General features: G+C 35.8%; 2 protein-coding genes across 2 annotated transcripts; one reads left to right on the top strand and one right to left on the bottom strand.

The window, feature by feature from the left end:
• Nucleotides 1-646: 646 nt before the first annotated feature.
• On the bottom strand, nt 647-11,823 carry LOC148198991 (exosome complex component RRP41 homolog). Its single transcript, XM_088111841.1, has 12 exons — nt 11,684-11,823; nt 11,132-11,197; nt 3,967-4,013; nt 3,821-3,881; nt 3,617-3,652; nt 3,459-3,526; nt 2,597-2,675; nt 2,475-2,511; nt 2,239-2,355; nt 2,029-2,114; nt 971-1,060; nt 647-870 (listed from the first exon to the last, which is right to left on the bottom strand). Exons 2-12 carry the CDS (start codon nt 11,183-11,185, stop codon nt 823-825), a joined length of 723 nt encoding a protein of 240 aa, XP_087967967.1. The 5' UTR covers nt 11,186-11,197; nt 11,684-11,823; the 3' UTR covers nt 647-822.
• Nucleotides 11,824-14,512: 2,689 nt separating this feature from the next.
• LOC148198992 (exosome complex component RRP41 homolog) lies at nt 14,513-17,428 on the top strand. The gene is made up of 8 exons (XM_088111967.1): nt 14,513-14,653; nt 14,744-14,811; nt 15,579-15,657; nt 15,743-15,779; nt 15,899-16,015; nt 16,140-16,225; nt 17,192-17,281; nt 17,381-17,428. Exons 2-8 carry the CDS (start codon nt 14,762-14,764, stop codon nt 17,426-17,428), a joined length of 507 nt encoding a protein of 168 aa, XP_087968093.1. The 5' UTR covers nt 14,513-14,653; nt 14,744-14,761.
• The last annotated feature ends 6,834 nt before the right edge of the window (nt 17,429-24,262 follow it).

The raw sequence follows: 24,262 nt of genomic DNA on the forward strand, positions 1-24,262 counted from the left end.
TCTGTGAAATTTTTTTCCCAGAAAAATTAACATTTTTCCATACAATATTATTACTTCAAATACTTTTTTTTCTTCTAAATCTGTATTAGTGATGTTTCAAACTTACAGTATTCAACTCTACCAAAAAACTTCAGTATTCCGCTCTAGCATACGTATTTAAAAGAAATAAAAAAATGTTAACTTAATTAAATTACTTTATATTTACCAGGATTTAGAAATTACTATAAATTATTTACTTTTTATATTTACATAATTAATCAGTTTAACTCGTTATATCAAGACTTTAACTGCAATACAAACATTTAACACCAAAGCTGTCTTTATCAAACTGTATCGTACCCAAAAAGGAAATTTAGGAAACTAACCATTGAAATTAGTTAGCAATTAAATTGTCAATACTGATGTCATTGCTTTTTCTTAGGATGCAATCACCATGTACACACACTCCACCAACCCAATGATTATTTCGATTCTAACTTCAATCATTAATTCTTCATTCGTTGAAGTGTCAGATCATTAGTTCCATTCTACACGTCTTATTTTGGGGGATTGGTGGAAATTCAGAAAGTGGTCCCAAAATAAATCATAATTTTGCTACCTTTTATTCATAGTGATAAGGTGACAGAAATGAGAAACGAATTCTACAACAATTTTCCGTTTTATTCAGCACCGTATGCTAAAAACAAAATTGTTCCACGTAAATACAAGAGAATTCTCCTCCATAACCAAAAAAAAGCACAAATGCTGAAAGAACGGACCTACAAATCTGGAAAACCGTGACCACAGGTAATAATAATCATAGCATCATTTCTGCTATAAAAACTATACACCTCGTCGATACTCCAGTTGCTTTGTGTTCTCCAGCAAAATCTGTCAGCCATCAAAGAAACAGGATTTAAGCAGTGAAATTAATGTAAAACTTGTTTGGACTCCTCTTAGTATAATCACAAAAGTGTCAGCAGGTTCTTACTTCTCGAATGTAGTTTGCTATTGCTTTGCAGCCTTCGATTGCCAGTTGCATAACATTTTCCAAAATGTCAATTGGTAGTTTAGAATCCATCTATAGACAGTAACAACAGTAATTAGTGCAAATAAAATTAAACTAGGAGCTTTTCCATTCTAAACTACGGAATATGGCAGGGAGTGAACGAATGAAATAAGCTGGATGAGAAAAGAAAAGCATTGCATGCTTTTCATAATAATGATAGTAGTAAATTTCTGATTAAAACTTTGAAGGTTCACAATCTCAACCAGCCTTTACATAGTGGCACGTGTTCGAAACAAATTTAACTCCATAATATCAATCTAAGAATGGGAGCAATAAACTGACTGATAAACTGTCATTGGAAAAAATCTATGCCAGCCCCACCAAATGAAGTTACCCTCCCTCTCTGTTTTGTGGACCATACATGAATTTCATCCTATAATAAGGTGGCGGAAAGAATATATCAACTATATTTCTTCAGTCAAAATTTAAAGTATCAACAAAAGATCTGCAACTAAAAAAGTAAAAGATGCTGAACTGGAATTCCAAATAAAGAGTTACCAAGTATGATACTAGTGAAAATTAAGTTACACTTGATCAAACATTAACTCAGACTAAAAAGAAGATTTGTCATAACATAACTCCATCAAAGGGTACAACAGCAAATCACTCTATCAGGAACCTTCGTAAGAAGTATCTGTTGATTAAAAAACAACTGATATTTGAAAAAAGATTCATGTGTACAGCAAACTATTAAGTTGTTAAATCTGAGGCGAGCTTAGATAAGCTTCTTTTGGGGATTTCCGAACATGCACCTATTCCCTCGAGTAATCAAGGGTTAAAACTCTACTGTTCTCTCCAAAATCTCTAATAACAAGAACAGTTTTTGAAGGAAGAGGAATTACAGCTTCAACACCACCAGACTCTTTACTACGTGAGTACCAATGACTGAGAGAGCAATAAAAAGTTTTCCTTTCTGTTGAACTAATTTACCTGGTTGACTACACAATAGATACAGAGAAAATAACAAGACATGAATTAACCTGAAGCAGTGTTACTTTATCCAACTTTGGCAGAATTCCTAGGGTTACATCAGGACCTCCAGCACTGTCTTCTACATAGTTCAAATCTGTACACATTCAGAAACCTTTAATAATTAGGGCAGCCCGTGCATCAGAAGTAGACAGAAACAAAACAGACATACCACACTTGTATTTAGCCAGTTCAAATTTAGAGTAAAAACAGATATATACCAAGCAGACTTGTGCTGTTAAGGTATCCGACACTGCAGGATGTTACAAGATCACGCATAGGGATCCCAGCATCGGCAAGGGCCAAAGTTGCAGCATTTATACAAGCAGATCTAGTTCCTATAAAAGACATGTCAACATCACCCAAAATTAATGTACATATTAAATGAGTAAAGAGAGAAAATAAAATGGCAATGACAGAAAAGAATCACAAGATCCCATTATCAAGTCTTAGTTACCTCCATCTGCTTGGAGAACTTGGACATATATATCTATCTGCAAATTTAATAAATAAAACATTAGGGAGGACTAGGGGAAAGCAAAGCACATGACAAAATAAGTTCTTAATGTGTAATAAAACTTGAGATCGAGGCAATAGATGTGTCAATATAGATGCTTCCATGGTTTGCCGAATAACCAGGGAAATTTCAGTTGATCTCCTGTAGAATGAGAACTTCAAATCACGTAGTAAAAAATAAGAAGTGATCCTATTATCCTTCTGTAAGAGAACCTTACAATGAGAACCATATTAAAACTATGAAGGAAAAGCAAAACAGGATAACATTTATATCTGCAAACATTGATGGTTAAGCCATTCAAAACTATTCAGTGAGTTTTGGCCAAAGATTACTCAAAAAAGTCAAAGCTTGCAAAAAAGATTAAAAGTGAGAAAAGGCAGTAAAAGGGTGCATGGGGTTAAGCTTTTCATTGTTTTATGATACATAACCCATTGCTGAGCCTGTAGTCAGCTATATCAAAGGCATGGAGCAGCCAGCCCCAAAAACACTACAATACGTTAGTGGATAGCAAGATAGTTGTTACATAGAAAATTATGAATGCAAGATTAAAAAAAAAATTATACTGTATCACATGAACAAATGCAATATATATATATATATATATATATATATATATATATATATATATTACTAATTAATAATATATATATTACTAATTAATAATCAAAATTTATACTCTAAAAGTCTAAACATGCATTACCACCATTGCTATTAAATTCTTACCTTAGTAAAAAGATCAAAAAGTCCAATTTACAAATTACAAGGCACTCTTAAGATAGATTCTACTAATGCAACATTCACTATCATCCTAGTAGTCTATGCTCCAATACCATTTTGATAAGTATAAAACTACGAATATATAAAAAATAAGTGAAAGGTCAAAAAGAATAGGAAGTTAAACAAAAGCAAGTAAATGAGCAAAACCTGTCACCCTTTGATTTCCTCATGCGATCTCCAGTGCTAAAATTAGCCATGCTGTACTCACACCGAACCTATAGACATACATTGCACATAAGCAACAATTAAGTTTTTGTTACAATTCATATAAATACAGACAACATAACTTAGAAAAAAAAAACTACCAGAGCATGGTTGGTTATTTGGCTTCTATTTTGCACCTGAAATGCAGAGAAGTTACTAAAGAAAAACAACAAATCATCTAAAGCTCAACTACAACATCAAAGTTTTTTAAATGTCTAAACCAACTAACACTGAAAAAGGATAGTTAACAATCCTTAAATTACATAGACAAATTTTCATTAGCAAGGTAAATAATTAAACAGTACCTCTCTAGGGCCATAGACGGCAGCAATAACTTTTGTATTACCCATCTCAAACATGGCAGAACTGTTTTCAAAATAAAAAAACTTTATGGTCAAATGCTTCAAATGATATCACAACTTAATTTTCTAAAAAGCTAAAATTCATTTACCCATCTGCTTTGGATACAGCACCAATTTCTGCACCAATTTGTCGCATCTACAATATACCATAAAGAGAGGAGAAAAAGTTAAAGGCAAAAGATCAGTAGAGAAAGAAATATAAAATCATAGATTTAGATCCTCTGCAGTGAAGGAATAACACTTTAGAGGATAAACTGCAGTAATAGTCATTGAGATTTTAATAACTTCATAGTTTCTTATACATGTACATATATTTTATCACACTCTTAAATACTAAATTTTTAATAAATAGTAATAACTTCACCTTATCCTCTAAAGTGCATCTCCTCATTTTAAATAGTCGAATCCCAAAATCATGTCCAAATCACAGCTGTTAAATAGGACTGAATTCCATAGGACAGACCTTAAAATGCTGCTTTCAATTAGCTCATTTTGTCATAGGACCAAGTTCATATATCTCACTAAAAAAGGTTGGTTAGACATCCTTAGGGTTAGAACCCTCCATTTTCTTACTTTTATCATTTGGCAAACTACAACATTTGTAGCTTTTAAGTGATATGATGGAATCGTACTTGACGTAGTCCTCTTTTTGTATTTTTTTACTTTTTATAGTTTAGCTCTTAAGGAGCATGGGTTACTATAAATACCCAGCTCCTCTATTGTATTGTCACTTTTGAGCTGAATGAGAATTATATTTCTGAAATCAGAATAATTCTCTCTTGAAAGTCATAGGCTAGAGAGTCCAAAGACTTCCTCTAGCCACCTTCCAAGCACACTCTATTTTTCCATTTCTCCAAAATTCCACGGTGCTACTCATTCCTCCACGCCACCTCTCCTTCGCTGCCACCTCGCATGCGTCAGCGTTTTTCAATTCCTTCTTCAGCCACGCGTCCGCTCCCTCATTCCACATCATTTGCTTTTCTTCTCACACATCAGACACGCACAGCCACATTCTCTCTTTCGTGAGAGCTTTTTCTCCATCTCGCAGAACCACATCTCGTTCTTCCACTCAAGAGTTTCCTCGTCGCCAGCCATTCTTCATCACAAATCCATCTCTTCTCCTCCGTAAGTATCAGATTCACAAGTTTCTTCATCTTTCTTCCACTGTCACCAAATCATCTGCACATTTGTCTAGGGTTTCTTCATCCTTCATCATTTTCTCTGATTTTAGCCGATTAAAATTACTTTTGATTCGTTCCAAACCTTTTCCACCGTTCAATCTTCATTTTGAACCGATTAATCGGTTCATATTGGGTTTCCTTCCATTTCTAGGGTTTCTATCGAGTTTAACCCTCTGTTTTTGTCATTTTCCGCTGCGTATTCTTTGTCGGAGAAGCTTCGAGGAGGTCCGGTTTGTATTCGCGCAGCTTCAATCGACCTCTCCTCGGGCGTTCGTCCATCAAGTGGTATCAGAGCCAGGTTCGAACACGCTTCAGAGGTAAGTATCTCGGTTCGTCTCTGTTCTGAGTTTTCTTCCATTATTGAGTTGTTTCGATTCTTGTTTCAGTTTGATTCGTGTCTCTGTCTTTGTTCTAGTTTTGTGTTTTGATTCTGTCTTGATTCTGAGTTTATTCTTCCATTTTCGCGTTCTTAGTTAATTTCTTTACTGTCTTGTGTTTAACTTTTGTTCGTCATGGAATTCTCAAAGTGTTTTGCCTTGATTCAGTTTCAGTATGTGTTGTTTTTTCTGTATGAGATTCAAATATGTTTGTTCGTTCTTGGATCTCAATTTCTGCGTTTAGGTTTTCAAGTTGAGTGTTACTTATTTGTTTAAGCTTTCTTGTTCTGTGCCTTTGAGTCATTATATGAGTATTATTTCATTTTATTTCGGTGCAAGTCTTTGTTTGAGTATTTTAATTTCTAAATCCATTTCTGTTTTGTCTATGTCATGTTATTTTGTTTTAATTGTCAATTAAATCTGAGTTTAACTGTGATTCAATTGAGTTTTTTTTGCTTTGAGTAAGATCTGTTCATCATCATAAGCAGTGACATTCAATTGAATGAGCTTGATGCAGACTTCAACAGCAGTTTAATTTCATTTCATTTATCTGAAGCTGTCTTGAGTTTTTGATGCTGACCATTACATGTAATTTGTATTGCACTTTTGAAATTCTGTGAGCTGAAAGTTGAATCTGCTTGTGGATAGCAAATGCACACCAATTAAGCTATGAAATGTTGCATTGAGCTTGGGTGCAAGATGCTTACAGCAGCATCAGTCTTTCATTTGGCCAGCTACACCGAACTGGTTTTTCTTTGAAGTCTGTGTTAATGTTTTGAGTGTGTGTTTGTTCTACTTAGTATTAGATCATTACTAAGTTCTAACATCAGTACATCCTAGAGTCATTGTGTCTGAGTGCTTTAATTTCTTTTCTGCAGAATTAAATTTGATTTGACTTGTGTTACTGCACCTTTGTGTCAAAGTTGTTCTGGCTTAAAATTTGTAAGTGGTTGATGATTAAGTCCACAAAAATCTGCATCACATCAGCAGTACTTGTAATCTTGTACAAAACAACCACTAAATCTGTGATTTGAATTTGAACCTAGCAGTAACACTTGTAATTGGAGTTGATTCTACTGATTTCATTGTAAAACAATGCATAAGGCTGAAATTAACAATGTTATTTGCTGCACTACAAGTTTGAAATAAAGTGAATCAGTTTGAACATTTGTTTACAAAAATTCTGCAATTTGTTCTTGATCTTTTATTGCTTTTGAAATCTACTCTAGAACTGATCTTAGGATCCTGTTTGAGTGCTTACTGTGATCAAAAGCTTTGTTTCTTGCTTGTCATTGTTGAATGTCTTAGTTTTGTCTACATTACATGTAAAATCTGTTCAGCTGTTCTAATTTGAGCTTTGTTTGCTTTCATAATCTGATCTTGAGTCAGTTTCTCTGTTGTGCTGTAAATTCTTTTGCTTTAGTGGTTGTCCTGTTCTGTTCTACCTGTCTGTCCATTACTTTGATCTTTGCCTAGCCATTTCTTTACTACTTGAGAAGCTTTTTCACTCTGGATTTCTGGAAATTGAAAGAAGGTTTGTGTGCTTGGTAGCATTTTAGGTGGTGGTGGTCTGGAATACTCTCCAGCTGTGTACTGCCAAGGGAGAATCTCCCTTCCAAACCTTTACATTTTGAGTGCTTTAAGCTTTTAAAAAGAAGCCTGAGTGTTGTGAGTTTTGTAAGGCTGATTTGGCCTAATTCCTTGGCACTTTGAAATAGAGAATTCATTGTTAATCTAACTGTTTTGTGATTGTTCATTGTGCAGGAAAAGAAATTGGATCAATTAGATTGGATCAGTTGTGGTTTGCTTAAACTGACATTGCATTCATTTTGGATTATAAACTGCTTGCTGAAATCGTTGAGATATTATATGTCTGAATGTGATTACTGATTTCATGGTTTGCTTACAATTGTTGAAATCTGTTGAATACTTATTAGCACCATCATTCTTTCGTTGTTGAGATCAATTTTTCCAAATGCATATAGAAAATATTTTCCTGGTATTAATCACATGCAGATTTCAGTTTTATTCAGATTGATTGATTGAATACCTTGCATGCCACCTAGTTAGTTATTCATGGACTGATTTATGCATGAATTGATTTGCTTGGAGTAATTAGTCTTGTGCATGAACTTGTTTTAACTGCCAAAGCATCATTCCATTTGAAGAAGTGACTAAAGCACTTACTTTCCAATTCTGACGTTGTGGTTGAATTAAGCACATAATTCTTTTACCCATTGGATTGATCAGAATTTAAATTAGAATTGAATGGTTGTTTAAATCAGTTTAGTTCAGCTTTGAATTACACCCATTGCATCTGGTTTAATATCTATGTCCTTGTGTATTTTTGCTAGAGTTGGTGCAATTTCTGTGAGCAGATCTGAAACGAATCAGTGCAGGGAAAAAGTGAAGAATGAATCTGCTGATTTGTTGAGCACAAGGAAGAACCTACAACAAAGTCCACTAAAACCAACAACTAGAAATAACATTAATCAGGGAAGTTTCTTAGCTATATTACTTCTATTTGTTTAACTGTTTGTGTTATAGCTTGCAATTTGTTGGATGATGTGATTTGCTGAATTGGAATCTGGTTTGATGTTGTTGTGTGCAGAGTTGATAAACATTTGGAGTCAAGAATTTTAAGCAGTAGCAGAATATCAGTAGAGTTTACAGCAAGATAGACCAACCATTTAATTAGGGGAGTTGTTTAATTTTGTTGCCTCTGGATTACTTAATTGTTTCTGTCTTAGCTGGAAATTGATAGCATTGATGGTTACTCTGCTGAATTGATTGTGAATCTTTGATTGCAGTTTGTCATTTGAGAGCAACAGAAATTTATATAGCTGCATCAAGTGTACGAGACTAGGAGAAAAGGGAAGAATCTTTTATATTGTGTGAATTTAATCCTTTTGATATCTGTGTGTAGATAAGGCACATTGATTCCAATTGTGATTTGTGATTATAGGATAAACCAGAAGCTAGAAAAGGGGCCAAAGCTAGCCGAACCAGCAACAGGAGTGTACATTTTTTTTTGGCACAAGGACTTGGCATCAAAATGAATGAAGTGGACCAGGGCCAGGACCGTAGCAGCCTAGTATAGTTTTTCTTTTGTAATTATTTTCTTCAATTTGTTTGTAATAGGCTTGTGTTAGCCTACTGTTAGCTTTAGCTTTTGTTTTGTAAAAGGGCCTTTTATAAAGTCCAAGTGTTTAGGAAGAGTCCTTGGTGCTCTTTCAAACTCTTGGCAACTTTATTTGCTTTTATTTTTAGCATAGCTAGACAGGTGAATGTGTCTTGTTAGCCAAAGCTACAAGCTTCACCATAGGAGTAGACTTTAATATTGACTTAATTTGTGTATCTCGTAGGGGTCATTAGAGTCCGCTGGTTTCTTTAGTGTTTTTGTTTCTTTGATTTTGTGTTCACGTTTAGGGTTGATTAGGCTAAAAGGGATTAAACTCTAAGCCTTTTCACATTAGAGTCCGAGAGTCTAGTCTTTTATTTGTGCTTAATTGTTTGAGTTGTGTACTTTGTTTCTAAAGGTGATTTTAGTTTAAGGGGTAATTAGTTAGTAGCCTAAGACATTTCTGGCAAGGCAAGATTTGGTACTTAAGCAGCTCTTTAGCTCACCTCTCTTACCTGGGACTTGTCTAAGTGAAAGTTTTGAACCCTTTAGATTAAGAAAACTTTTAAAAACAAAGATGTCTTCTTATGGTTCATATAGGTCTTCTAGGTTAGATAAAGTTGATGAAATGTTTAAACAAGCTAGGAATCTTCCATCCTTTGGTAAAGATATAGGTGCATTAACATACCTAGCTTGGGAAAAAGAAATTGATAAAATAAATCCTTGGTTTTGTGAAGAGAGTGAATATTATGTTCTTAGTATATATCTCTCTAAGTTAGAAGAAAATGCAAGTGAGTGGTGGGATGAAAGACAATATCATGTTAGGAAAGGTAGAAAGTCTTCCATGATTGGCATGATTTAAAAGCTTGCATGAGAAGAAAGTTTGTGCCTTCAAGCATTAAAAGAAACCTAGAACTAATTAGGGATTGCATTAATGATGGAAAATTATTTCTTGAGAGTTTAAATGATCATGGGTTTCTTCGTAGAGAATTAGAATTTGGGGCAAGACATAAGGAGATCAAGGATAAGAAAAGAGAAAGAGAGATTGAGAGAAAAGAAAAGGAAGAAAGGAAAGAAGAAGAGAAGAGAGAGAGAGAAGAAATAGTGAAAAGAGAAGAGAGAAAAAGAGAGAAATTAAGAAGAGAAGAAATAGAGAAAAGAAAAGAGAGAAGAAGAGAGGAATTAAGAAGAGAAGAAGAGAGAAAAGAAGAAGAAAAGAGAGAAATGCAAGAAAGAGAGAAGAAAGAAAAGGAGAAATTGTTACGGATGACAAATCCTATTCTTTCAAAGACTGTGGAAAAAAAAGGGAAGGTTTCCAAATCTTTACTTCTTTTCCAATAATTGATTACTTTTCAATTTTTGACTTCTCTTTCAAACCAATTGTTATGAAAACATTTTCAAAATATGACAATTCAAATCTTGAGTTATTCTTATCTTTAAGAAAACAATTAACTCAAGATAAATACCCAGCTCTATTGTATTGTCACTTTTGAGCTGAATGAGAATTATATTTTTGAAATCAGAATAATTCTCTCTTGAAAGTCATAGGCTAGAGAGTCTAAAGACTCCCTCTAGCCACCTTCCAAGCGCACTCTCATTTTTCCATTTCTCCAAAATTCCACGGTGCTACTCATTCCTCCACGCCACCTCTCCTTCGCTGCCACCTCGCATGCGTCAGCGTTTTTCAATTCCTTCTTCAGCCACGTGTCCGCTCCCTCATTCCACATCATTTGCTTTTCTTCTCACACATCAGACACGCACAACCACATTCTCTCTTTCGTGAGAGCTTTTTCTCCATCTCGCAGAACCACATCTCGTTCTTCCACTCAAGAGTTTCCTCGTCGCCAGCCATTCTTCATCACAAATCCATCTCTTCTCCTCCGTAAGTATCAGATTCACAAGTTTCTTCATCTTTCTTCCACTGTCACCAAATCATCTGCACATTTGTCTAGGGTTTCTTCATCCTTCATCATTTTCTCTGATTTTAGCCGATTAAAATTACTTTTGATTCGTTCCAAACCTTTTCCACCGTTCAATCTTCATTTTGAACCGATTAATCGGTTCATATTGGGTTTCCTTCCATTTCTAGGGTTTCTATTGAGTTTAACCCTCTGTTTTTGTCATTTTCTGTTGCGTATTCTTCGTCGGAGAAGCTTCGAGGAGGTCCGGTTTGTATTCGCGCAGCTTCAATCGACTTCTCCTCGAGCATTCGTCCATCATGATAGGTTTTAATGTTTATCAGAACTAAGGTTATTGACTGCTTCTAATATGTTTATATGCTTTTTTGCAGTTCAAAATGTGCCCTTACACATTTCCATTACCCATGGCATGGCTCATCTATGTATAACCCATATGCAGAACTATCTGTAGATCTTATATATACTAATTAACATAAAGCTTCAGTAATTCATGACTATGTAAGAATTCATGTAGGATATTATTATTTATTAATACTCCGCATTTCATACGCTTCATGAGTATTCTTGAAAGATCTAAAGGAACCTTTTTTGGAATGAATATTAAGTGAAGAAAAAAGGAGGAAAAAAAAAGCCCAAGAAAAAAATAATAGCTGTACCTCCATGGGTCTGCGACCATCCAGTCGAAGTCCTTCTGGCCTGACGTATTCCATCCTCAGGTCAATCTATGGCAGAGACAAAAGGGAGACGAAGATGAGACATAAGCAGCTGGATTTTGTTTTTATTTGCTTTATATTCTTGGCTTCCAAAAAAAATGATATTTTCTACTAAAGTTATTAAAACAAAATGGTGAGATTTTGATGAATCTGAGCCATTTAAAAGTTTGTGTTGGCTCAAGTAGTTTGTGGGTCATGCAGTGAGATGAGTGAGAGAGCAGTTCGAATTAATAACACTGCTCAATTGAAAACATACCGAACAAACTCCAGTTGCTCTGTAAAGATTAGGATGAAAACAAGGTTACAAAAAATCAAGCAATCTGAACTTTGAATGAATATCATATTGACAACAACAAACATTTACCCAATAAGTGGGGCACTAGGTAAATAATATTGCAGAAATAAATATTAGAAATCAGCAAACAACAAAATAACAACGCATTTGAAGAAAGGGTTTGAACTTTGATGACCAGAGAGAGAGAAAAGGAAAAGTACCTGACTGACGGCGAGATTTGACGGTGGCTGTTACGCTCTGTGTGGCGACGGCGAGAACGGAAGTTGGTCCGCGCACTGCAAACGAGCCTAGTCTAGGCAGGGTTCCGCTGTTCGGTGTTTAAATAGGTCACTAAATAGGTTTAATAGGTCACTTGTTTAAACCTGTTCGGATAGCAATGTTGAGCGTTCGACCTTGAGTAGTATTCTTAGGTTCCAAGCGTTGCGCGTTCGTCCAAGTATTGAATTTAGTACTGGTGTTCGATGGTTTAGCGTTCGGCCTGATAGTGTAGGATTTGATAACGTTCGTCCAACAGCGTTCGGCCTGTTGATTGATAACGAACGTACGTCCAAATAGTGTTCGGCCTAGTGGTTGGAAGGTAGTGTTCGTTCAGTAACGTTCGTCCACTGTGCTCGGTGAACAGTGCTCGTCCAAATAGTATTCTGCAAATGTTTGATTTTAAATAGGTCACTAAATAGGTTTAATAGGTCCTATTTTTTTTCTAGAAAAATCAAATTTAAACACCGAACAGCGGAACCCTGCCTAGACTAGGCTCGTTTGCAGTGCGCGGACCAACTTCCGTTCTCGCCGTCGCCACACAGAGCGTAACAGCCACCGGCAAATCTCGCCGTCAGTTAGGTACTTTTCCTTTTCTCTCTCTCTGGTCATCAAAGTTCAAACCCTTTCAATGTTTGCGTTGTCATGTGTAGTGCCTTGTAGTGTCACCACTCACCACCCAATCCCTATTTTCTGTTAAACTCGTAAAAGTTGCTATGCTTTTCTAATTTAATCAATTCAACATTTACAACCAAGAAAAATGGAGTTTACGACAGCTTTGTATAAGCTTCAAACATTGAACATCTTGATAACCAATTACTCCTATACTATATCGTTCTCTCAATCAAACTTATAACCCTTCCTTGCCCTTTGTATCGATCTCACAAAAACTCTTCTTAAAAATCCTGCATCTTGAACTTGCATACCACTCAACCATAAAATTGATCTATAGCATAACCGAGTCACTAAAATCATTGCTCTGTGTTGTTAGTTTATTAAGTGGGAAGGGAACACTGTCCTTCTCATATATAATTGACCCAAATCTTTCCTCTGTAACTATTAAACTAAAAGAAACTTCCCAGAAGGTCACCCTTCCTAGAATTACTCTAGGCTAAGCACGCTTAACCATGGAGTTCTTATGAGTCGGGCAACCGAAAAGCAAATGCATTTGGTGATATGAGTAGTCAAATCAATTCCTTTAAGCTATCCTTCAATCGTATAGTCCCATACCTATATAGTCTCCAGATCCCTCTCATTCCGGTGTATGTTCGATTCATCCATGTACCCCTTCCACCGGAAGCCTTGCCAGGAGCCGCTCCTTGTCTGTGCCCCCTGCACCATGCTACCTGCACCGGCGTCACTCCCCGCACTCTCATCAGTGCCCGGGTGTCACATGCTGACATCCCAAAATATATAACAATGTATATATGTAGAATGCAGCGATTATAATAATAGAAAGCAGTTAAGAGTACACAATAGATAGAATTAAGGAGTACAGTTATCCAAGTCTGGCTGGGAAACTTTAAAACTTAAGTACAAGTTCATAATTCTCCAAAACACAGATCATGCTAAAATGAAGGCTAGAAGTCTTTCAAAATAAAGAGTTGTTTAGCTAGTAGAAATCCTAAGCACTAGGGGCTGGGTCTTCCTCAACTTCCAAAGCTTGCTCCAAAGGTACATCATCACCTACTGCTCACATCCAAAGGATTGGATGATCATCGCAAGGGGAAAGGCAAACACATGCAACACATACAATTCATTTTCAATCAATCTAGCAGTTACCAGAATATCCATACACATATAAACACCTTAGTCATCATAAACATAAGCATTCATTTCATAAAACTCATCAAGACAAGCATCCTATCATGTTAAGACTCTAGACACGTCCGGACATAGAATGTATGTAGAGCTGGGGCGGGTTGTGCACTTGTGATGGCCTCTACTGCTTTGCAAAGCCATTGCCGAGGGGTTCCACCCGACCATACACAAGGCTAGTCCGTTACCGCGGAATAGACCTCCAGTGATAGCGTCTACCCTAGGACCTCCCACTACTCCCACCACACGCGTCAATCCTCTCTAAGTGAGAATGAAAGACCGTTGGAGTGTTAGGGATAACCCCCATATGGAAGCCTCTTACATTCATTCAATACACTAACTGATCCCACCGAGAGATCTAAATTTCTGATTCAATCCTACCATTTTAAATCTTATGATATTCCTTTTGGATCAACAATGTACATCATAAACCACTTATAACCATACACTTTCAACCAATCTGGATCACATGAAGATGCATTCATAAATTGTAACCGAAATATTTAAATAACATAACTTATTGGAATGAGAGAAAACATAACAGAAAATATCACCACTGGACGAACACTATTTGGACGAGCGCCAAGAGCCCTTGGGAGGACACTGTTTGAACGAACGTCCAAAACCCATTGGTCGGACACTGTTTGAACGAACGTCAAAATCCCTTGGGCGGACTTTGTTTGGACGAACGCTCAACGATCAAACATGAAGACCGAGCGCTAGCGATCACTAACCAATATCAAGACCGGACGCTTAAGATTCAACCCTAAGAATACAAACGTAAGGCCGAACACTCACAATCGCAACTAAACCAAGGCCGAACGCCACCAACATGAACGCTCGCTATTACTTATGGACGCTCACTACTAATTCAACCTCTGACCGAACGCTAATTAAACCATCAACTGAACGAACGCTAATGAAAATTTGTCTATGTAATTTAAGGATTGTTAACTATCCTTTTTCAGTGTTAGTTGGTTTAGACATTTAAAAAACTTTGATGTTGTAGTTGAGCTTTAGATGATTTGCTGTTTTTCTTTAGTAACTTCTCTGCATTTCAGGTGCAAAATAGAAGCCAAATAACCAACCATGCTCTGGTAGTTTTTTTTTTCTAAGTTATGTTGTCTGTATTTATATGAATTGTAACAAAAACTTAATTGTTGCTTATGTGCAATGTATGTCTATAGGTTCGGTGTGAGTACAGCATGGCTAATTTTAGCACTGGAGATCGCATGAGGAAATCAAAGGGTGACAGGTTTTGCTCATTTACTTGCTTTTGTTTAACTTCCTATTCTTTTTGACCTTTCACTTATTTTTTATATATTCGTAGTTTTATACTTATCAAAATGGTATTGGAGCATAGACTACTAGGATGATAATGAATGTTGCATTAGTAGAATCTATCTTAAGAGTGCCTTGTAATTTGTAAATTGGACTTTTTGATCTTTTTACTGAGGTAAGAATTTAATAGCAATGGTGGTAATGCATGTTTAGACTTTTAGAGTATAAATTTTGATTATTAATTAGTAATATATATATATATATATATATATATATATATATATATATATATATATATATTGCATTTGTTCATGTGATACAGTGTAATTTTTTTTAATCTTGCATTCATAATTTTCTATGTAACAACTATCTTGCTATCCACTAACGTATTGTAGTGTTTTTGGGGCTGGCTGCTCCATGCCTTTGATATAGCTGACTACAGGCTCAGCAATGGGTTATGTATCATAAAACAATGAAAAGCTTAACCCCATGCACCCTTTTACTGCCTTTTCTCATTTTTAATCTTTTTTGCAAGCTTTGACTTTTTTGAGTAATCTTTGGCCAAAACTCACTGAATAGTTTTGAATGGCTTAACCATCAATGTTTGCAGATATAAATGTTATCCTGTTTTGCTTTTCCTTCATAGTTTTAATATGGTTCTCATTGTAAGGTTCTCTTACAGAAGGATAATAGGATCACTTCTTATTTTTTACTACGTGATTTGAAGTTCTCATTCTACAGGAGATCAACTGAAATTTCCCTGGTTATTCGGCAAACCATGGAAGCATCTATATTGACACATCTATTGCCTCGATCTCAGGTTTTATTACACATTAAGAACTTATTTTGTCATGTGCTTTGCTTTCCCCTAGTCCTCCCTAATGTTTTACTTATTAAATTTGCAGATAGATATATATGTCCAAGTTCTCCAAGCAGATGGAGGTAACTAAGACTTGATAATGGGATCTTGTGATTCTCTTCTGTCATTGCCATTTTATTTTCTCTCTTTACTCATTTAATATGTACATTAATTTTGGGTGATGTTGACATGTCTTTTATAGGAACTAGATCTGCTTGTATAAATGCTGTAACTTTGGCCCTTGCCGATGCTGGGATCCCTATGCGTGATCTTGTAACATCCTGCAGTGCCGGATACCTTAACAGCACAAGTCTGCTTGGTATATATCTGTTTTTACTCTAAATTTGAACTGGCTAAATACAAGTGTGGTATGTCTGTTTTGTTTCTGTCTACTTCTGATGCACGGGCTGCCCTAATTATTAAAGGTTTCTGAATGTGTACAGATTTGAACTATGTAGAAGACAGTGCTGGAGGTCCTGATGTAACCCTAGGAATTCTGCCAAAGTTGGATAAAGTAACACTGCTTCAGGTTAATTCATGTCTTGTTATTTTCTCTGTATCTATTGTGTAGTCAACCAGGTAAATTAGTTCAACAGAAAGGAAAACTTTTTATTGCTCTCTCAGTCATTGGTACTCACGTAGTAAAGAGTCTGGTGGTGTTGAAGCTGTAATTCCTCTTCCTTCAAAAACTGTTCTTGTTATTAGAGATTTTGGAGAGAACAGTAGAGTTTTAACCCTTGATTACTCGAGGGAATAGGTGCATGTTCGGAAATCCCCAAAAGAAGCTTATCTAAGCTCGCCTCAGATTTAACAACTTAATAGTTTGTTGTACACATGAATCTTTTTTCAAATATAAGTTGTTTTTTAATCAACAGATACTTCTTACGAAGGTTCCTGATAGAGTGATTTGCTGTTGTACCCTTTGATGGAGTTATGTCATGACAAATCTTCTTTTTAGTCTGAGTTAATGTTTGATCAAGTGTAACTTAATTTTCACTAGTATCATACTTGGTAACTCTTTATTTGGAATTCCAGTTCAGCATCTTTTACTTTTTTAGTTGCAGATCTTTTGTTGATACTTTAAATTTTGACTGAAGAAATATAGTTGATATATTCTTTCCGCCACCTTATTATAGGATGAAATTCATGTATGGTCCACAAAACAGAGAGGGAGGGTAACTTCATTTGGTGGGGCTGGCATAGATTTTTTCCAATGACAGTTTATCAGTCAGTTTATTGCTCCCATTCTTAGATTGATATTATGGAGTTAAATTTGTTTCGAACACGTGCCACTATGTAAAGGCTGGTTGAGATTGTGAACCTTCAAAGTTTTAATCAGAAATTTACTACTATCATTATTATGAAAGCATGCAATGCTTTCTTTTCTCATCCAGCTTATTTCATTCGTTCACTCCCTGCCATATTCCGTAGTTTAGAATGGAAAAGCTCCTAGTTTAATTTTATTTGCACTAATTTCTGTTGTTACTGTCTATAGATGGATTCTAAACTACCAATTGACATTTTGGAAAATGTTATGCAACTGGCAATCGAAGGCTGCAAAGCAATAGCAAACTACATTCGAGAAGTAAGAACCTGCTGACACTTTTGTGATTATACTAAGAGGAGTCCAAACAAGTTTTACATTAATTTCACTGCTTAAATCCTGTTTCTTGTTGGCTGGCAGATTTTGCTGGAGAACACAAAGCAACTGGAGTATCGACGAGGTGTATAGTTTTTATAGCAGAAATGATGCTATGATTATTATTACCTGTGGTCACGGTTTTCCAGATTTGTAGGTCCGTTCTTTCAGCATTTGTGTTTTTTGGTTATGGAGGAGAATTCTCTTGTATTTACGTGGAACAATTTTGTTTTTAGCATACGGTGCTGAATAAAACGGAAAATTGTTGTAGAATCGTTCTCATTTCTGTCACCTTATCATGAATAAAGGTAGCAAAATTATGATTTATTTGGGACCACTTTCTGAATTTCCACCAATCCCCAAATAAGACGTGTAGAATGGAACTAATGATCTGACACTTCAACGAATGAAGAATTAATGATTGAAGTTAGAATCAAAATAATCAGTGGGTTGGTGGAGTGTGTGTACATGGTGATTGCATCCTCAGAAAAAGCAATGACATCAGTATTGACAATTTAAATGCTAACTAATTTCAATGGTTAGTTTCCTAAATTTCCTTTTTGGGTACGATACAGTTTGATAAAGACAGCTTTGGTGTTAAATGTTTGTATTGCAGTTAAAGTCTTGATATAGCGAGTTAAACTGATTAATTATGTAAATATAAAAAGTAAATAATTTATAGTAATTTCTAAATCCTGGTAAATATAAAGTAGTTTAATTAAGTTAACATTTTTTTATTTCTTTTAAATACGTATGCTAGAGCGGAATACTGAAGTTTTTTTGTAGAGTTGAATAGAGTAAGTTTGAAACATCACTAATACAGATTTAGAAGAAAAAAAAGTATTTGAAGTAATAATATTGTATGGAAAAATGTTAATTTTTCTGGGAAAAAAATTTCACAGAAAAAGTTAACCTGAAAGTTAATGATCAAGAGAATTTTAGGATTATTTCTATGGTAAAGGAAAGTGTAAGACCCATGAAAAATATTTACTTTAATAATAATAATTTTATTACTAGTAGTAATAAATTTCTTTGTGAATGGAAAATATATAAGTTTATAAAATGTGGAAAGATTAATAAGAAATTTTGGTAGCTTAATTTGTAAGACCCATGAAAAAATATTTATAATAGTAAATTTTAGCATTTTATTAGTAATAATAATTTTAATGGATAGAAAAATGTAAATTTTTGGATATAAAATTATAGTAATTCTAGAGGGAGAGTTTCAAATTTTTGATAACTTATTTAGGATTTTTTTTAAGAAAAGTGAATAGTGAATAGTAAATAGTAAATAGTAAATAGTGAATAGTGAATAGTTAAAAAAAAATATTAAAATAAATTGTGGAAGAGAACACTCCACGTAGAATTAATCATTCAGAGATAAGAATGGTGAATAAAAAATAATATTTGAATAGTAAAAATGAATAGTGAAAGTGAATAGTAAAAATGAATAGTAAAAATGAATAGTAAAAAAACTTTTTGGCTATAAATAGCCAAGGGGGGGAGGCTGAAGATTTGCACCAAAATTCTAGAGAAATTGTGAGAGAAGAGAGTTGGAGGAAATTCTAGTTGAAGAGGGGAAATTCTGGAAGTTTCCGGAGAACGGTTTGAGAAGAGGAAACTAAGTCTGGAATAGAGGTAAGGGGAGCTAACCTTGAGTATCTCCTTTTGTATTATCTTGAGTCTTGAATATGCTATATTTTGCTTTTGTCTGATCTTAAATCTTGAATATGGAGTATTTTGTTTCTGTATGATTTTGAATTTAAATGAGAGTATGCTTTTGTGTTGATATCCAAGTGTGATAGTTGTAAAACGTGATATTGATTATGTTATGCCATTTGTATGTTATTAGTTGTTTATTTTTGTATTTTGGAAGGATTAGAAATTGTCTAACCGGCTCTGCCAGATTCAATTTATTGTTTCCCCAAACATTTTATTGCTTTCCTTGTTTATTTTTATCGTATTTTGGAAGGATTAGAAGTTGTCTAACCGGCTCTGCCAGATTCAACTTCTTGTTTCCCCAAACGTTTTATTTCTTTACTTATTTATTTTATTGCATTTTGGAAGGATTAGAAGTTGTCTAACCGGCTCTGCCAGATTCAACTTCTTGTTTCCCCAAACTATTTATTGCTTTACTTATTTATTTTATTGCATTTTTGGAAGGATTAGAAGTTGTCTAACCGGCTCTGCCAGATTCAACTTCTTATTTCCCCATACATGTTATTGTTCTTGTTATTTAATTATATTGTATTTTTGGATGGATTAGAAGTTGTCTAACCGGCTCTGCCAGATTCAACTTCTTGTTTCCCCATGAATTTTTATATTAGGATTATTTTTATGATTGTCAAATATTGTATTCTTATATGACCATTTACAGTAATATTTTATTATTGTTAATTGTTTATAATTATCTTGTATGAATTTTATTATGAATGTTTATTGTGATGATTGATATGAAATTATGCATTTGAAATATAGTATGAGTCTCGGGGAGAGACTCTAAATTGGCATGGTATTAGTGTATATGTTGATGTTGAGGGTCCTGTTGTTGGTGGTGATCCTAAAACTCTAATAATTTTCCAATCTCAATTAGAGAAGGATGTATTATGTGGTGAGAGTAGTAGGAGGTCCTAGTCTATGTTCATAGACGTTAATGGACTAACCTTGTGGGTGATGTGATATATTATATTTTTGGCCATAACTGTGTTGTAGATGTCACCACAAGTGCATGACCACCCGAGACTTCCATCAACATTATATCCGGATAATAGAGTCTAGTATAATAATTGCATCTTACAAGAATTTATGGTGAATGTATTATGTATATTAATAGTGTCATGCTTTTCTTTGAATTGTGCATGGTAGCTCACCCTTACTTGTTTGTTTGTGCCGGAAAAATCTTATTTTTGCGATGATCGTATAATGTTTTTGTTATACGGGAGCAGATGAGGGAACGACATCTGAACCAATTCAAGTGAAGGAGGAAGCAGCAGAAAAATGAAGATAATTTTAAGAAGAAAAAAAAATTAAGAGTGTTTTTATTTGTGTAAAAATATAATGTATTTTCAGTGTGAACCATTTTACTCATAAATGGATGATTGTAACAATGTACGATGTTTATATTATTAATGAAATATTTGGTGTGTGAGATGCGTTAACCCCTGCTCAGCAAAAGTGTTTGGAAATTGAAAGCCGTAGAAGCGGAAAAAGTCAAGACGAATAAACTTTACCGCCATGATCTTCCTTTCTTGCCAAGAATTAACAAAGTCTGCGTGTTTCCCTTGATCTGAAATCCATCCATCTATGTTTGCAAGACGTGGTTGAGAAGAAGAGGAGGCTCCAGCTGTTCTGCGACGGTGCCTTCTTGAGTCAGCCATGGAGGAAGAATGGGAAAATGAGATTTTGAGAAGGTGAAGGGAAATGAAGAAGATGTGAGCTCTAGATTTGATTTCAGCAGTAATTGGGTGCAAAGGAGTGTCTAATAATCGATTATGGGGGGCTTTTTATAAGAAAAATGGACAAACTAGCCGTTTATGGTCGTTTATGGCCGTTATGGGATGCTCCAACGACTCTATTTTTGAAACTGTCAGCGTGATAATCGATTATGGCTCGAGATAATCGATTATCAGTTCAATAATTACTGCCCAGAATTGCATGATAATCGATTATGCATAATGATAATCGATTATCTGCTCAAGATTTTCCAGAATTGAATTTGATGCATGAATAATCGATTATAACTTAGTGATAATCGATTATGAAGCGTTAAGTTTACGAAAAATGCAAAAATTTGCATAGATTTTGATTCTAAGATATGTCTGACACTCCTAACTCTCTTCTAAGCTCAAAAAATCTATCTCCAGGTTTAACAAGAAAGCATTTCAGCTAGCACAATCAGTTCAAAAACTAATTTTGACAACACAAATTTCAACTTATCAAGCACCAACTATGTTTCATGCACTCTCATATCCCAATTTGTTCAACTTCATATATTCAACTTGTTACCAATAAGGAGTATTGGTAAATCTTGAAGAAATTTGTTTTGATGATGCTACAAGAAGTTTTAGTTGAAGAAGATATTAGAATTAGTTAAAAGCAAGTTGTAGAAATTAAATGTAGTAGGAAATTCTTGTAAACCTTGTAAAACTTGCATTTTTAACCTGCAATAATCGATTATGATTAAGCAATAATCGATTATCACAAGTCATACTTGAATAATCGATTATCACTTCATATAATCGATTATCACATTTTTGAAAACCTGTAACGGACTTGAATAATCGATTATCACTTACAATAATCGATTATTCATGGCAGTTGGGAGCTGTCCTTTGGCATTCAGTGTACTTGGCTATATATTTTGATTTGGAGAAATCAGAAGGTAACGTTGTTGAACAGAAGCTCTTGTAGAATACTGTTTGTCAGAGGAAGTTCTCAGAAGCTATAGTTCAAGTTCCCTTGCTTGGTCTCGTGAACAGGAGAGGCTCGTGTGTCGTGTGTCGATAGTCGGAGCAAGCTCTCTTCGAGTTAGCAAGGTGCTCTGCCTGGTCTCGTGAATAGGAGAAGCTCGCGTTTCGTTTGTCGATATTCGGAGCGTTTCTCTTTGAGTTGGCAGAGTGTTCTTCTTCCTGTTCGTTCGTCGAAGGAAGGTTTATTTATCTGCTTTATTCACTATTTGTTGTAATCTGTGAAACCATTTTTAGTGAAAAAGGTTAATCACTATTTATAGTGATTAACGACTGGACGTAGAATCTTTTGATTCGAACCAGGATAAAAATCCAGTGTATCAATTTTTCTACTCTCTATACTCTTTACCTTTTACGCATGTTAACTGTTTGATTAATTTTCTCTAAGAAAATTGTTTTTCTAAAACGAACCATCAAAACTTGATTTGTGACCGTAACACGCTTTCCGAATATTTTATTCCGCTGCGCAACTCTATAACGGTACCGATTGTTCCAACAAATATTTCCCAGATAGTGTCAGGTTTGCTAAAGAGGTAGAGTTTCTCGAGTTGACTCAGGGCAACAGATTAGTATCGGAGTATGCAAATCGTTTTAAACACTTGCTTCGCTTCAACACTATGTCAATAGATGAAGAATGGCAGTGTCGCAAGTTTGAGAATGGCTTGAGGAAGGATATAAAGTTACTGGTGAAAGGATTGCGCATCAGAGAATTCTCCGCCTTGGTAGAGATGGCCCGTGATATGGAAAAGACTAAGGGAGAACCAGAGGGACCTCAGAGACAACAAAGCCAACCACTTAGGGTTGGTGGACCTGTGATATCCCGGGGAGACTCCAGTTCTAGAAGGACCCCTTTCTCTAGACCTCCTTCCTTCAGGTCTAGGAGTTCTTCCTCGCAGTCATCGGGGCAATCCAGCTTTGCCAGTTCTGTTAGATGCTTCAAGTGTGGTGGACCACACCTCCAGAGTTCTTGCCCTCAGTTAGAAGGGTACAGGAGGTGTAATATCTGCAGGCAAGAGGGACACTATGCCAGAGACTGTCCTACTACTAGGAGGGTAGGACCACAGCCACGCCAAGCTGGCACATCTATTCAGAGGGGTGGACACAGACCTCAGGCAGCCGGGAGAGTTTATGCATTGACTGGGGCTGAGGCAACCAGTACAGGTAATTTAATTGTCAGCAGTTGCTTGTTATTTGGAGCTTCGTGTGTAACGTTGTTTGATTCGGGGCGACACATTCTTTTGTGTCTAAGGCTTGTGTGGAGAGGCTTGGTTTAGTTGTTAGAGAGCTTCCGTGTGATCTGGTGGTGTCTACACCAGCAGCTGGGTTAGTTAGAACATCTGATGTGTGCTCCAGATGTCCTATTGAGGTGGAGGGACGCAGGTTCAGAGTGAACCTTATTTGCTTACCTCTGCAGGGGCTAGAGGTAATTCTGGGAATGGATTGGTTAGCAGCCAATCGTATTCTTTTAGATTGTTGTGGTAAGAAGCTAATATTTCCCAAAGAAGATGAAGACTTGTCGTTATCGCTCGGTGTATTGAAGCAAGACATCTTCGAGAGTGCCAATTGCTTCCTAATCATGTTTCATATGGTCGGGAATTCTAATTTAAACTCTTCAGCACTTGGGAACCAAAGTGTAGACCTTCTGGTTGTGAATGACTTCATGGATGTTTTCCCTGAAGAAGTTCCTGGTTTACCTCCTCCGCGAGAGGTGGAGTTCTCTATTGATCTGGTCGCGGGAGTAGGACCAGTATCCATGGCTCCTTATTGGATGGCTCCAGCTGAGCTGGCTGAGTTGAAGAAACAGATTGAAGAATTGTTAGAGAAACAGTTTATTCGGCCAAGTGCTTCGCCGTGGGGTGCGCCCGTGTTACTAGTAAAGAAAAAGGATGGTAGCTCAAGGTTGTGCGTTGACTATCGACAGTTGAATAAGTTGACGATCAAGAACAAGTATCCATTGCCGAGGATCGATGATCTGATGGATCAATTACACGGAGCTACAGTATTCTCCAAGATTGATTTGAGGTCGGGTTACCATCAAATTTTAGTAAAGGCCGATGATGTGCAGAAGACGGCATTCAGGTCCAGATATGGCCACTATGAGTATGTCGTTATGCCTTTTGGTGTGACTAATGCTCCAGCTATATTCATGGACTATATGAATCGAATTTTCAGACCCTTCTTGGACAAGTTCGTGGTAGTTTTTATAGATGACATACTTGTCTATTCTAAAACTCGGGAAGAACATGAAGATCACCTTAGGGCAGTACTTGAAGTGCTGAGAGAAAGAAGATTGTATGCCAAGCTGTCCAAGTGTGAGTTTTGGATGAAAGAAGTTCCTTTTCTTGGACATGTGATTTCAGCTGGAGGAATTGTTGTTGATCCCACTAAGGTGCAAGCAGTACTTCAGTGGGAGAGACCTAAGACTGTTACAGAAGTCAGGAGCTTTGTGGGCCTAGCGGGC

Source organism: Vigna umbellata, chromosome 4 (assembly GCF_029865625.1).
Source record: "Vigna umbellata cultivar VRB3 chromosome 4, Vumbellata_1.0, whole genome shotgun sequence".
NCBI classification, from domain to species: Eukaryota; Viridiplantae; Streptophyta; class Magnoliopsida; order Fabales; family Fabaceae; genus Vigna; species Vigna umbellata.